Consider the following 15,247-nt stretch of genomic DNA (forward strand, 5'->3'; position numbering starts at 1 on the left):
CACACCCTGATTCCACAGGAGAGAGCAGGAAAGCACCACATTCCCTTCCAGACCTCACCCTGTGTGTGTCTTTTGTCTGGTTCTCCTGATCTGTAGCTCTTGTAATGAAACCGCAGTCAGAAGTAATAGTGCTTTCCTGAGTTCCATGAGCTGTTCTAGTGAATTATCAAACCTGATAGTCATGGAAGCTCCCAGATATATAGCCAGCATGTCAGAAGAGCTGGTGGGCTGGGAACCTCTGAAGTTCAGGGCAGTCTTATTGGGGTCTGTGCCCTTTAACGAGTGACATCTGTCCCACCTCCAGGTGATGAGTGACAGAGTTAAATGCAGGTACCTCCACTTGGGGTTGAAACAATAACTGTGTTGTATACGCTTGGTTTCCAGTGAATAAACTAAAGTAATTAAAGTATATTTTAGTGTTAGCTAAATACAGTATGGCTCTTTAATGTTAGTATGATCAAGAATGAAATATATTATGAATTTCTTAGAAATTCAAAACTTACTAGATTGATGTTGATGTACTTTTATTAATATCTTAAAACAGACTTTTAAGATTACCAGGGTTCATAGTTTCTTATTGATGATTCCTTCTCAGTAGGGTCTATGAATTTTCAGAGATCCCAGCTTCTTTTGCTTGATTCCCTTTATGACCAGCCACTTAGACCTGCAAGATTGCTAACTGGATTTAGAAGTTATGTTTTTGGAATGCCTAACAGGCCCATCATGGGTTAAAACCTATAGCCTTAATTAACAGCCTAGTAGTGGGTATACAGCTGCTTTTATGAAGGGTAGAGAGCATCCACTAAAAAAAAATGGTCGAATTCTGTACCATATTTAAAGAACTGATTTATTTATTTATAGGAGCACAGTAAAAAGCAATTTAGAAACTTACCAAGGAATAGAAGGCAAAATACAGTCAGGGACTAGTATCATGGTGAGAAGGTCAAGAAAAGAGTTAGAACACAAATAAAAAGTAGGGTAATCAGAAATACATAAATAGTTAACTGCTCTAACAATAACCCAAACTATCAGTGGCTTGAGATGGTAGAATTTTATTTCTCATCTGTTGTTTAATCTAATATAGGCCAGGGTGGGATGGGCTCTATTTTGAGGCATTAGGTGACCCAGGTTTTCTTCCATTGTCTGACCTTCCTGTCTTTTTAAGGTCCCATTCCATTTGCATTTAGTTGATGGATGGCAGAGAACAGACAGGTATGTGCCTCAGCCTGGAAGTGACACACGTCACTTCAGCTCATATTTCATTGGGAAGAACTAGTGCTTTGGCCCTCACCTCACCCAGATGCAAGGATATTGGAAAGGAAAGAACATGGATGTTGGTAAGCACCTGCAATCTGTCACAGATCCAGAATCAGTTATAGCTGAACAGTGGTGCTGAGATGATTGGCGTGGCTTATCCAAATGAGAATGGTTTGGGACCATTTCTAGGAGTACCAGAGGAGGGGAGAATGTAATGGAGAGAATGTAGTTTCTAGTGGGTTCAGTGTCATGCATACAGCCTTACAAGGATAGAGTAGGTAAACTTTGTGCTAGGGATAGAAAGAGTGGTTACCTGGGGAGTACAATCTGTATCAGCCATGCATAACATATGGAATGGGCAAAGTCAGCTCTCTGTGGAAGCACTGGGAAGGCAGAAGAGGAGAATGTGAAATCCTCAGAGGGACTGGACTGCACTAATCCTAGCCACAGTATTAGTCACTGTGCCTGGTACAGTTTAGGCATTCTGGATATATTATTTGAATGAGTTTAATACCTCTTTTCTTTAAAAAACAAAACAAAACAAAAACCTTTCCCTTCCATATTCTCCTCCAATATAATCCATTTCTCGTCTTTCCAGCAGAACTTGCCAAAGTGTTATTTATACTCTCTGCTTTACTTCCTCTCTTTTCATTCTTTCTTGGAACAACTCCAGACAGCTTTTCACCCCTACCACTCCATAGACATCTCTTCAAGGTCACCAGCGACTTCCATGTTGTCAGCTCTCCTTGTTAAAAACATTTTCTTTACTTGGGTTCCATGCTGCCCATGCTTCTGGTCTTTCTCTTTCCTCACTGATTGTACTTTTCATTTACTTTTTTTGCCTGTTTTTCTTTCTCTTCCTATCCTCTTAATGTTTATACTTGAGCCTCCCAGGAACCTGACCCAGGCCTTTCTCTCTTCATCTACATTCATTTCCTCGGTGATCTTATCCAGCCCTGTGATGTTAAATACCATCTATTTGATGCTGAATTTTCTAATTTCCCCTGAATTTTATTTTTTTAATGATGTATTCCTTTTTTCTTTTATTTTTTTTTAAAGATTTTATTTATCTATTAGAGAGAGTGCGCGCAAGCAGAGGGAGCAGTAGGCAGAAGGAGATGCAGGCTCCATCCCAGGACCCTGGATCATGACCTGAGCTGAAGGCAGACCCTTAACCAACTGAGTCACCCAGGCACCCCACCCCCCGATTTTTTAAATTCATATTTCTAAATGCTTGCTGAAAAATTTCACATGGATATCCAATACACATCACAGACTTAATGTATCCCAAAGTGAATTTTTTTATTTCAGCTTCCCAACCCTCCAGCAAAAACCCTCTCCTTGTGCCTTGTTACTCATTTCAGTAACTAACTACACTACGCATCCAGGTTCTCAGACTAGAAACTGTAGTACCATGATTTCTTCTTGACTACTCCTTTCTCTCACATCTAATTTGTTAGCAAATACCTCTTATGTCTTCAAAATATGTTTAGAATCTTAACCACTTCTCACTACCCTGACACTGTTTCCCTGATCCATACCATGATCATCTCTTGCATAGATTATTACAGAAACCTCGTAACTGGTCTCTCCATTTCCTCTCTTACCCTCTACAGTCTGTTCTCTCAGCTGCCAGAGTAAGCTTGTTCAAGCTTGTTCAAGTGTTTAAAACACTTCAGTTACTTCCCTTGAAGAAAGAGCTTACCATGGTCTACAAGGCTCTGTCTTATGTGGCCATGGTGACCTCTGGGACTTCATTTTCTACCACCTCACTTAAATACACTGTACTGGCCTCCTTGCTGCTTCTCTGTGGTGACAAGTTCATGGATGCCTCAGGGATTCTGCACTTGCTGTTTCCGATCCCCAAATACCCTTTTCTGAGGTGACCTCTTACGTAGAATTGAGAGCATACTCTGGAGCCAAACTGTTTAAGTTTGAATTTTAGAGTCGTCTGACCTTGGGCAAGCTATTTAACCTTTTTATGCCTCAGTTTCTACATTTGGAAAATGATAAAATAGTAACTACTTTATAGAGTAATTGTGATGATGAAATGATTTAATATATGTAGAATACTTAGAATAGCACCTGCTGTATCGTAAGCACCATGTGTTATTTGTGAGGATTATTGTTAACTTCATCAGGTCTCACCTTAAATGTAACCTGCTCAGAGATTATTTAAATCGTGGTAGAATCATTAGAATGAATCATGAATATGCAGCCTTCTGAGGGATCTGTTTTGAAGAGGACAGCTCACTGTGATGTAGAGACAACTCATGTGTAGGAAATGTATTTCTGTGAGTGTCACAGGAAGTACACCTTCATTTTTTTTTTTAACCAACGTGTGGGGTCCCCCTGCCCCAGGTTCCCTTTCCCTAGTCAGTCTCTCTTACAGGATCCACTGTTGTCAGTATTCCTTCTACGACTCTAGCTCATGTCAATTCAGACAAGGGTCTTTGGAGACAGACAGTTGGGGACCTATAGTGATAGACATAGGAGGGAGAAAAATTACCTGACCACCACATCCTCCCTTCTTCTTCGCCTCAGCATGGATTTCATAGGGAGCATTTATAGTTCTTCATTTCCTCCTCTAGCCTTTATCAGAATACTGAGAAAAATTTATTGATTCTAAGTTTTCTGTCCACCATTATCTCTGTGCGCGCACGTGTGTGTGCGCGCGCGTAAACTTCCCCTTTAAAGAGAAAAGGAACAAAATTTAAAAAGGACAGGACAAAAGAGATTACCTTTTAACTTCCCATCTGTTTTCATTATTCCTATCACCAAGCTTTCTTTAAAACATCTAGACTAATGGAACGCCTGGGTGGCTCAGTTGGTTAAGCAGCTGCCTTCCGCTCAGGTCATGATCCCGGCGTCCTGGGATGGAGTCCCACAACCGGCTCCTTGCTTGTCAGGGAGCCTGCTTCTCCCTCTGCCTCTGCCTGCCATTCTGTCTGCCTGTGCTCGCGCTCTCTCCCTCTCTCTCTCTGACAAATAAATAAATAAAATCTTAAAAAAAAAAAAAAAATCTAGACTTCTGTGGTATCCTTCCGGGACAGGAAGATGGGGAAGTGTTGTGAGCCCTGCCCTTGTTTTCTGGAGAAAATACCCAGGTCAGACACAGGCCACAAAGGAAATGGATAACGAGGGAGGGAACTCATTGGATCCCTAGGAGCAAGCAGGTTTAGAGAAAGGGGGTAATGGGACCACTCAGGCTGAGAAATAGCTGCAAGGTTCACACATCTCACAAATCTTTCTCCATTTGGAACCCCACTCACAGGCTATTGAAATTCTCACCAGTGGCTTGGAGTTTGAGGGTACCAACTCCCAGTGCCAACTGAGAGGAAGCATGGAGTCACCAAAAAGCCAGATCTTAAGCTCCCAGCCACGGTGAGAACTGGTGTGTTCTTGGTATTCTAACATCCTCTACAAACATAGTAGCAGACTCTGTATTATAACATATATTAGATATATGGGAGTTAAATTTTTGGAGCTCAGTCCTTCTAGAACTACCTAGTATATTAGGTAAAAATATCTGTCACATTTCTTTTTTAGTTATACATTATGTTTTTAAATATATGTGCTATAAAGTGGGCTTTGAAATCCAAATTTGACCAAACGGTGATTCACATTATAACTTTACATGAAGCAGATGCACTTATTTCACTGGAGATTCTCTGAAATATTTAGATATCATTTATTGGACTTTGGTAATCTGGAGACAAGGATAAAATAATTGAATATCTAAATCTACTAAAAAGATTTTTGCTTGTAAAAGTAAGTAAGTTGACCTGAACTAGCTTTCATATTTTATTTCATATTTTTTCCTTTATTTTCTTTTTCTCTGGTAAAACAAGAAACGGGAGCTATGTGAAGTAATTGAACTATTGGTAACTATTCCTAGTGATACCCTAAATGCATCCAGGAGTTTCTACCTTAATCAGGGCAAAATACCTTTAGATGAGAGCTAGATAGGATTGTTAGACCAGATAATGGATTAGTTTCCCTACTTTATATCTCGTTTTTGTGAGAGTGATATTCATTGTCAGTTGTAAAGTTGATACTTGCTTTTTTCCAGATGGGGAGATTTTTGTGTCATGGCCTAATACTTCCCCACTCTGCTACTTTTGTACTCTAATGAGTAGTTATTCCTGTAAACTAGAAAGGTAAAAAATATGTATAGTATATATTGAATGAGTGAGGTCTGCTTCTCAAATTCTTCCTTACTAGTCCCAGTCATAACAATTTTTTGCATCCAGAAAGTGTTCAGTATCCTAGAGGGAAGTATAGTGACTTGAGTGCCCACTGGGGCACTCTCAGGCAGTGACCTTGCACACTGCTTGGGTGTATGTGTGGGGGCTATTCCAAGGTCTGTTTTGGGCCATCTATACCTGATGGTAAATGTCAGTATACCATCTGGCTGTCTGGAAAGATCCAAATAACCTCCTTGGTGATTTCAGGGTGTCTTTGGCCTTTTATAGTGGATCATTTAGTTCCTTTTTTCCTTTCAATCCAGGAGTTCCATAGGCTAACTTCCCCAGTTCTTTGTCTTTGTTGTTGTTTTGTGAAGAGAGAGTATACATAGATTCTGCAAACCCTGATTGGGATATAGAACTCTTAGAATATCTGTGGGCACATATCCCCCCAGAGTAGAAGTTTAGCCTTTGTCCTGAGATCATTCAGACCTTTGAGGTATAGATAGGAAGATTCCCTGGCTATTAGAACCCTACATCATCATTATTTAGCTCTTTTAAGAGAAGATTGGATGTCTAAAAGTTGTAGACAGTTGGGTAACCTATTTGGAAGTTTTTATACTCTTCAAAACTGCAGTGTTGTAGAGAACTAGTGTGAATTTCCTTATGTCCTTACTGTGATAAACTTCCCTCCAAGAGTTTATACTTCCTAGTTAATAACACATGAAGGTATTAAGTTGATTAAATGGAATCTCAGTACAGAGCCTATTTCAGTTTGTGTTTGTATACAATGATTTCTAAAAGGTAGATTACTTACAAGATTGGATATAATAGGATTTTGTCCTTATCTTACATATTGGAACACTTTTTATTTATTTATTTATTTATTTATTAAAAAGATTTTATTTATTTATTTGACAGTGAGAGAGAGAGATCACAAGTAGGGAGAGAGGCAGGCAGGGGACGGTGGGGGAAGCAGGCTCCCTGCTGAGCAGAGAGCCCGATGCGGGCCTCGATCCCAGGACCCTGAGACCATGACCCAAGCTGAAGGCAGAGGCTTAACCCACTGAGCCACTCAGGTGCCCTGGAATGTTTTTTAAAACAGAATTGATTTTTAGAGGAGTTTCAGGTTTTAGAAAAATTGAGAAGATAATAGCGTTCCCGTATACCTCATACCCCCCCCATCCACACAAACACAGTTTTTCCTATCATTAACATCTTACCATAGTGTATTTGTTAGAGTTAACAAATCAGTTGATACATAATTGTTAACTAAAGTCATATATATCCTATTCAGATTTCCTAAGTGTTTACTTGAAGTCCTTTTTTCTGTTGGTGGCTCTCATCCAGTATACCACATTATATTCCGATGGATATCTCTTTAGGCCCCTCTTGGCTGTGACTGCCTTTCAGACTTCCCTTCTTTTTGATGTCCGTGATAGTTTGGCAGGTATTCACCAGGTATATTGTAGGTTGCTTCTCTTGGGATTTGTCTGATGTTTTCCCCCAGATTAGAGTAGAGTTATGGGATCCTGTGGTAAGACTGAGCTTAGCTTTGTAAGAAACTGCCAAGCTGTCTTTCAAAGTGGCTGTACCAATTTGGATTCCTTGTGTTGAATGAATGAATGAATGAATGAATGAGAGTTACTGTCACCTCATGTACTTGTCAGCATTTGGTGTAGTCCATTTTTTTGGACTAAAGCCATTCTGATAGGTGTGTAGAAGTTGGGATGTAATTTTTAAAATTGGTCATTTTGTCTTACTATCTTACTTGACTATGGAAACATTAGCTTTCTCCTGATACTTCTCTTCAAATCATCATTGAGAAGAATATATGTGCTTTTTTCCCATATGAATAACTGGTACAGATGTTTAAGTAGTATTTCACTTCTTACATTAAAATACAATTACCTATTCTTTATGCCTTCTTATTACTAATAGCTTATAAACTGCATACTGTTGGTGTTAAGCTACATTCCATTGATGTTAATGTCTCATGTTTATTACTTTTGTTTAATTTGTTATTCTCATTTTCCATTCTTCAAAGTCATTTTGCTTTTGTGTTTGTGTTTCATTGTTTATAAAGTTTTTTGTTTCTGTTACATTATGTAGTTTTGTACCAATGGCTAGAAGCAGATCGTCATGGCAAGAGCCAAGATGCTGCAAATACAACTTCAGGTAAAAATAAAATAAAAATTGAGGTGTAGAAATCATTATTTTAAATCACCCCAAGCCCATCATAATTGCTTTTTTCCCCTCAGTTTTGTTTGGGCAAAAATAGTTATTATTTTATATTTCTTTTCTCTCATCTGCATCTTAATTTTTGTAAAGACCTCATTTGCTTCAAGCCTTGAAAAAATTATTCACTAGTCTTAAGCTGTCTTGGCAGATATATCCTATTTTCTTTGAAGGAAAGACTGAATTGCAGCTTAAATATAGTAACAGGTTATTTGGCAGTATTACCTGGAATTAAGTTTATATGTATTTGTTGTGGGGGATATTAATATTTGCCCAAGTTTATAATCTTTGTTCATTTCAGGATAGTGTTTAAAGAGGTAGATTTTAAGTTGAGTAAAGAATGCTTATGTATCATTTCAGTTTCCTGGGAACCCAAATTCTTAGACTGATTTCATTTCTCCTGCTAAGTCCTAGCAGTAAATTCTAAATTAGAAGTTCATTTATAACATGGGTTCAAAAAGGAGAAGACTAGGTTTTTCCCCTCACCTCTCATCTCCAAAAGGCATCATCAGAATTCTCTTCTTTGGTAATAGTAGTGATAACTATATCCACTCATGTCTAAATCCTTAACAGTGTTATCAGAATTTCTACATAATTGGTTCTTCCATGAATTTACATCAAAATAGTATTTGCCAAGACAGCTATATATACAGCAATGACCTTTCCTCTTGCCCCCCTTTCTTGGCAGTCTAGTAGGTGGTATGTTGGCAGCAGTGGTGGTGGTTCTGTTTTTCTTAGATTCGTGTTTCTGTTTCATGAGTCTTTCCGTTTTCTTGTTTTTATAAAAAAATTTTCTCTCTTTGAAAAGGGTGGTTTTCCTTCTCTGTCTTCTGGGTGATTCCATTGTGCTTCAGGAGGGTGTGATGTTCTTTAGTTAACAGAATGTTATATTGAAAATGGTACTGTCATGGCTTTTCTGATTTATCCTCTGTCCCATAAATAACTTGATATATGAATGAAGATAATGTTACTATTTTAACCAAACTCAGGCAGGAAGTCATTTAAAAAAGGTAAGTGTTGCAAGGAGTTATATCTTGCGTTATGTGCTGTTTCTTCTGCCATGATAGTATTTCACATTTTATTTATACTTAGATAAAAATAAACATTTCTGGTATATGTTGTTGGGTGGAGAGGCATTATTGTTTGCTGTATATTGTCTGAGGATGTCCTGTTCCTGTGTCAGGAGCAGAGTCAGCAGCATAGACCTTTAGAACCAAGTTTTGTGTTTTCTGCGACTTAAAGTGAAGTGAAAAGTGGTCTTTTTTTTTTTTTTTAAAGATTTTATTTATCCATTTGAGAGAGAGTGAGAGCAGGAGAGATCACTGAGGGAGAGGGAATAGCTGACTCACTGTTGAGCAGGGAGCCCAACATAGGTAGGGCTCGATCCCAGGACCCTGAGATCATGACCTGAGCTGAAGGCAGACGCTTAACCAACTGAGCCACCCAGGTGCCTCTAGTCTTTTTCTTTTCTTTCTTTCTTTTTTTTTAATGAAGAAATGAATAATCTAAAAATTCTTAGTGTTTCCCTGAGAATCTAGTGTCAGCTTAAAAAATGTTATTTGCCCTTCCTGAAGTCGGGCATTCTGAACCCTGACTCTTTCTTCAGGCACACTGACTCATGGACAGTTCCACATTTTTCCATTGACTTTGTAAGCTTACTCAAGAGGCATATTGTCAAAACTCATAAACTATCCTCAGGGATGCTTTTGACAGTTTTTCTTCTAGAAGTGAAAGCTCTCTGTCTATCTCTTAGAAGATAGAAATAGGGAGTAGAAAGATACAGATGAAACATTTGCCTAGGTAAGTAAGAAATATCCAAAGGAAAATGATCATTAGCCAGGGCTTAAATTAGAAACAGTACATTAGTTGCTGCAGCAAATCTATTTAAACTATGTGCCTTTATTCAGGAAAGCTTCTGTGTATTTTATATTGCAGTTTCCAACAAGATTTTAGAGTGTAAGTTTTCCCTCCTTTTGTGATCTGTTAAGTTTCGCACTAAAAGGTGTTTTATATCCATATTTTCATATTTTTACCAAAAATGGAAACTGAGTCTAACTAAATGCCCAATTATGATTTATAAATTACTTGGTATTTTTACTTCTAACAAATAGTGGTAAGTAGCGTTTATCTCTTGATATTAATAGTTTGTGTTTTACACTTAATTAGAACTTAAATAGAAAAAAAACACGAGACAGAATGATATTCCAACATCTTCTAATTCTTCATTCTCAACTTTTTGGCATTGAGAATTTAAGAGCCATCCATTTTAACATATTTTATGGAACTAAAGCATTTGGGGGAAACAGGTTTTATGGGAATTAATTTGGTGAAGGTGATAAAGAACTGAGCTGACAGCTATAATTGAGGTTTCTTTATATGTAATAATCAAAGTATAGTCTGCCTTTGTCTTTCCCAAATTTTGACAGGTGAGAAATTTGGCTTAGAATAGCTTGTTTCTTTTCATAGGTTTGGTGTTTTCTACTAAACTAGACAACTCAGTAATGATGTTTCTGATTCTGTGAATTCTGTTACTTGTAAAAGCCTGGATAGAGTTACATTTGTTAGATTTCTGTGGAAGCTCAAGCAGAATTGCCTCATGTGAGCACAGCAGCATTGTGTCTGTCCAGGTACAGAATTTCAGGATCAGAAGTATGATTCAAGGTGCTCAATTCAGGATTTTCTGTTAATAAATTAGATGTTTCCAAGTAGGTTTTTTTTATCCCCACATACTGAAATGAGGACAATAATTAGGTTACAACAAAGATTATTTGAATAGATCTTTATTTTTAGTATAGTTGTCTGGCCAAGATGTTGAAATTCAGATTCTGAAGTTTTAAATGCAGATCTTTTATTAACAGTTCCTTTTCAGTTGTCCACTGAGAATTTTTACAACTCAGACTGTTAGAGGTAGAAATTGAATCCAATTTCAACATTATCAGTCAGTATATCTACAAAATAAAAATAAAACTACTACATGCTTTTGAAAAAATTCTAGGTATCAACTAATTAATTATTTGTTTTAGGTGAAAATTTTGACCAGAGTCCTTTGAGAAGAACATTCAAATCCAAAGTGCTGGCCCACTATCCTGAGAATATAGAATGGAACCCTTTTGATCAAGATGCAGTGAACATGGTATGTATTTTTTTTTTTAATCTTTAACCTTCTTTTTATTTTGTTAAGAATGACAGTGTTGGGCACCTGGGTGGCTCAGTGGGTTAAGCCTCTGCCTTTGGCTCAGGTCATGATCTCAGGGTCCTGGGATCAAGGCCCACATCGGCCTCTCTGCTCGGCAGAGAGCCTGCTTCCTCCCCCTCTTTCTGCCTGTCTCTCTGCCTACTTGTGATTGCTCTCTGTCAAATAAATAAATAAAATCTTAAAAAAAAAAAAGAATGACAGTGTTTACCTTATTTCATTTAATGTTTTAAATAAACAATTCTTTAAGATCAGTAATATTGTCCTCGTTTTATAGATGTGGAAAATGAAGCTCATAGAACTTAAGTCACTTTTCCCACAGTCCCCAGGGCAGATAAGTGTATAATGGAATCTCAAAACCCATTTTCTTTTTTTAAAGTTTTTATTTAAATTCCAGTTAGTTAACATACAGTGTAATATTGGTTTCAAGTGTACAATACAGTGATTCAGTACTTAAATACATCACCCAGTGCTCATGACAAGTGCATTGCACTCCTTAATCCCCCTCACCTATTTCACCCACCTCCCCTCTGGTAACCATCAGTTGGCTTTCTATAGTTAAGAGTCTGTTTCTTGGTTTCTCTCTCTTTTTTTTCCCCATGCATGTTTATTTTGTTTCTTAATTCCACAAATGGGTAAAATTATATGGTTTTTGTCTTTCTGTGACTGACTTATTTCACTTAGCATAATGCTCTCTAGCTCCATCCATGTTATTGCAAATGGGAAGATCTCAATTCTTTCTTATGGCTGAGTAGTATTCCATTATGTGTATATATAAAACTTCCTTATCCAAAACAACAACAACAACAACAACAAAAACTTCCTTATCCATTCGTCAGTTGATGAACACGTGGGCTGTTTCCATCATCTGGCTGTTATAGATAGTGCTGCTGTGAACATCTGGGTGCATGTATTCCTCAAAGCCCATTTTCTTTTCCTACTATTAAGCTGTGTTTGTTGGTTCGTATTAATTCATACATAGATGATTTGATAAATGGTTATATTTGTTTGTTTGCCTGGAGAGTTGCCAGATAGAAGGAACACAGTTACAGTTTTCTTATTTCAAGGAATGTTGTATGCTGGGCCTTTAATGTGTCATATTCACAAAGTAAGGAGGAAAAGGAAATTGAATTCATCATTTAGACATTCGTAGGAATTTTTTAGACATTAGTAGGAATTTATTTATAAGGAATTTTAATTAATGCAGTGAGTTACCATTGGTGGTTATAAGTCCCTTTAGAGAGCCTTAGAAATAGTCATAGTTTTCAGATTATTTAAGAAGGGTCCCACTTAGACGCCTGGGCAATATTTTGGGATTCCATGAATGGAATTCTGTGATTATAAAAATCAGGGTGCTCCAAAGTGAGCAAATCAGAGATCAGGCATACCAGTCACAGAAATAATTAAAAGTGGACTGAGACACTGGTAGGTATAGTTCTTTTTTAGTATTTTAAAGGTAGAGCTAAAAGATGCCATTATGATATAATACTGTAAGGGAAAGAAATTAATAGATAGTAGATACCTGCTAGGTATCTCATGTCTGTTACTTCACATACATGCTGACATGTCCCCTGTAAGAGTTCTTTCTCATATTTTACAGAGATTACTAACCCAGAATTATACAGGGAGTCTCAGGTTAGATCCAGATAATTTTTACTCTGTAGCTCACTTTTCCGCATCTACATGGTGCCTCCCTCAAAGAAAAATGATGTAACTTAGTTTTGACCTATACCAAAATGACATGGGTCACATTGGACCTTTTGTGGTATTTCTGTATCACAGTAAATTCATTCCAGTCCTGAGTTTGCTACAAAGAGGAAGTAGCGTGGTACTTTTTCTAATAAGTACGAATGCACTCTGACTTTGATTCTTCACAGAACATAGTGTAGTTATGTCTTTAATCAGAGATGCCATTTTGCTGGAAGTTAATACTGTGGGGCCTAGCCTCATCTTTGGTGAAGACTATACCATAAATATTAAGTGGAACACAACTGTTTGTCATATTTATGACACTTGGAGGAGCACAGGGAAGCTTCTGACTAAAATAGTCAACAAACAGCAATGACGAAAAATAATTTATCAGCTGCTATGCCAGCAAATTAATAGAAAAATATTTTTTAAAAAGAGTGAATGAAGCAATGGAAATCTAGATAAGAATGTAAATAGATTACAACACTCGACTTCTTAAATTAGAAGTTATTTCAAAGTATAAATTCATCTGTGACAAATTAGAATGGTTTTTACTACAGTACAATTCCATAGTCGTTTGGAACAAAATGCCACACTTGGGGTGTTTCCTTTCTGTTAATCATTTGAATGCATTAGTAGTGAGACATCCATTATAGTTTTAGCCTTGGTCTGTAAAGCATTCATCTTTAAAGCAGTTACCAGCTTCCTTAATCTGTTTTTGTTATTTTCTTTCTTCTTGCCTCTGGGATTATTTTATGTAGGCAGCCGGAGTCTCCTATGAAGAATAAACACATAGGCTTGTGTTTTGACAGTTAAGCATCACATAGCATTTTGGTTATTGCTGCAGATCCAAAAGAATTTGCTGACATTCCATGAAAATCTCTGAAAAACATCCCATTAAACTAGTCTGCATTTGGGTCATAGATTTACTGCCCTTAATTTCCTCTGATTTTTTAGCAAGTACACTTGTATGAAGCTATAATTTATTCCCACCTAAAGGTATAAAGCTTTCTTCTTGCCTTTAGCAAAATCCTACTCCAACGAGTCATCACCTTCTATAATATCAGTCATTTCTTTTTTCTTTTTTTTTTTTAATTTATTTAACAGACAGAGATCACAAGTAGGCAGAAAGGCAGGCAGAGAGAGAGGAAGAGAAGCAGGCTTCCCACTGAGCAGAGAGCCAGATGTGGGGCTCGATCCCAGGACCCTGGGTTCATGACCGGAGCCGAAGGCAGAGGCTTTAAACCACTGAGCCACCCAGGCGCCCCTCAGTCATTTCTTTAACAAGCAACAGTGGTGCTTTGAAAAAGGGTCATTAATTTCATACAGAAATTAAATCCTCCAAAGCAGTGAACTTTGTTAAATTAAAAAAAAAAAAAATTCCATGAGTGTCATGCAAATATAATAGAAAATAAATGTAAATGACAGGTGAAATTGTTTTGAATTAATTGCTTCTTTATATCTCTTTTGATTACTGATTGAGAGATTTTCATGAAAAAAAAAAGGGGAGGGGGAAGTATCGTAAAACAAAACAATACAACAATCCTATACCTAGAACTAACACATTTCAACATTAACAAATTTGCTTCAGATCAGTTCTTTTTCTCTGAAGCAGAGAATTGCAAGTGGAACTGAAATTCCCCTGCCTCCCCCTACCCCATTTCAGATCTCTTTGAGATAATCTGCATATTGGCATTCATGACTATTTTTAATGTTCTGGTCAGTAGATTTTATCCTTAAGAATGTAGTGAACCTAGGGATTGTTAGGAAGAAAATATGATCAATACCTTTTTAAGCAACTTATATGAAATATAAAGATTCTGTTTTGTTAGTCAATTCTAAATGAAACATCTGATATATGATATTTTAAGTAACTAAAAGACTCATAACTGTTAAAAAGCTTTTTATAATCTATAAAGCTCTAAGTTTATAATTTACTGTTTACTTTGATCACAAGGGTAGGGTGGAATGTTGAGTAAAGTGTAAAGGGTTGACCAAAAAAAAGCCATTCAGATGCCCATCTTGTAAGATTCAAAGGAAAGAGAGCTATATATACTTTTTTTTTTAAGGATTTTATTTATTTGAGAGAGTGAGAAAGAAGGAGGGCATGAGCAGGGTGGAGGAGCAGGGGAAGAGGATCACCAGAGGATCTCCTCCTGTTATTGACGTTAGAATGAAATAAGACCTCATTTTCATCTCATTTCATTCATCTCATTTTCATCCAAGTTTAATTTCTTGTCCCACAATGAAACCATAGTAATGGGGCTTTAATCCAGCTATTACCAGGGGAGCCCACTTGTTTTCTTATCTTCACAGCTAGAATAATTCACAGACATCTCGAACTTAGCATGTCCAAAACTGAACTCACAGTCTTCCCACTAGCCTCGGTCAGTGAATGGTACAGCCATCCACCTAGTTGCCTAAGCTGAAAATCTGGCATTATCGTTGAAAGTTCTCACTTTCTTACCTTCTCCTATGTGCAATCAGTTATCTATCTACTTCTCTTTGTTTTTGTACACCCACCTTAGTCCGAACCTTCGAAGTCTCTTACCTGGACTTCTGCTCCTGTCCTTTCCATTCTTCACACTAACGCTGCTTCTTCTGTGGCCACTTCTCTTGGGAAGCCTCTGCTACTTCTCTTTCCCCTGCTGAATTCTTACTGACCCTTCAGGTTTCATTTTAA

The 15,247-nt window shown here is 37.3% G+C and overlaps 1 protein-coding gene across 4 annotated transcripts in view; it reads left to right on the forward strand.

Annotated features, from left to right (window-relative positions):
• The window catches only part of DENND5B (DENN domain containing 5B), a 195,499-nt gene that overhangs the window by 72,703 nt on the left and 107,549 nt on the right, over positions 1 to 15,247 (forward strand). For 2 of the 4 annotated variants that reach the window (XM_032855132.1, XM_032855134.1), the window contains exons 2-3: positions 7,557 to 7,622; positions 10,706 to 10,815. In XM_032855132.1, coding sequence (XP_032711023.1) covers positions 7,557 to 7,622; positions 10,706 to 10,815 — 176 coding nt within the window. The remainder of the gene's footprint in view (positions 1 to 7,556; positions 7,623 to 10,705; positions 10,816 to 15,247) is intronic. The other 2 variants (XM_032855133.1, XM_032855136.1) reach the window with 1 other exon arrangement.

The sequence above is a fragment of the Lontra canadensis genome, unplaced genomic scaffold (assembly GCF_010015895.1).
Source record: "Lontra canadensis isolate GAN:19392208 unplaced genomic scaffold, GSC_riverotter_1.0 scaffold9, whole genome shotgun sequence".
NCBI classification, from domain to species: Eukaryota; Metazoa; Chordata; class Mammalia; order Carnivora; family Mustelidae; genus Lontra; species Lontra canadensis.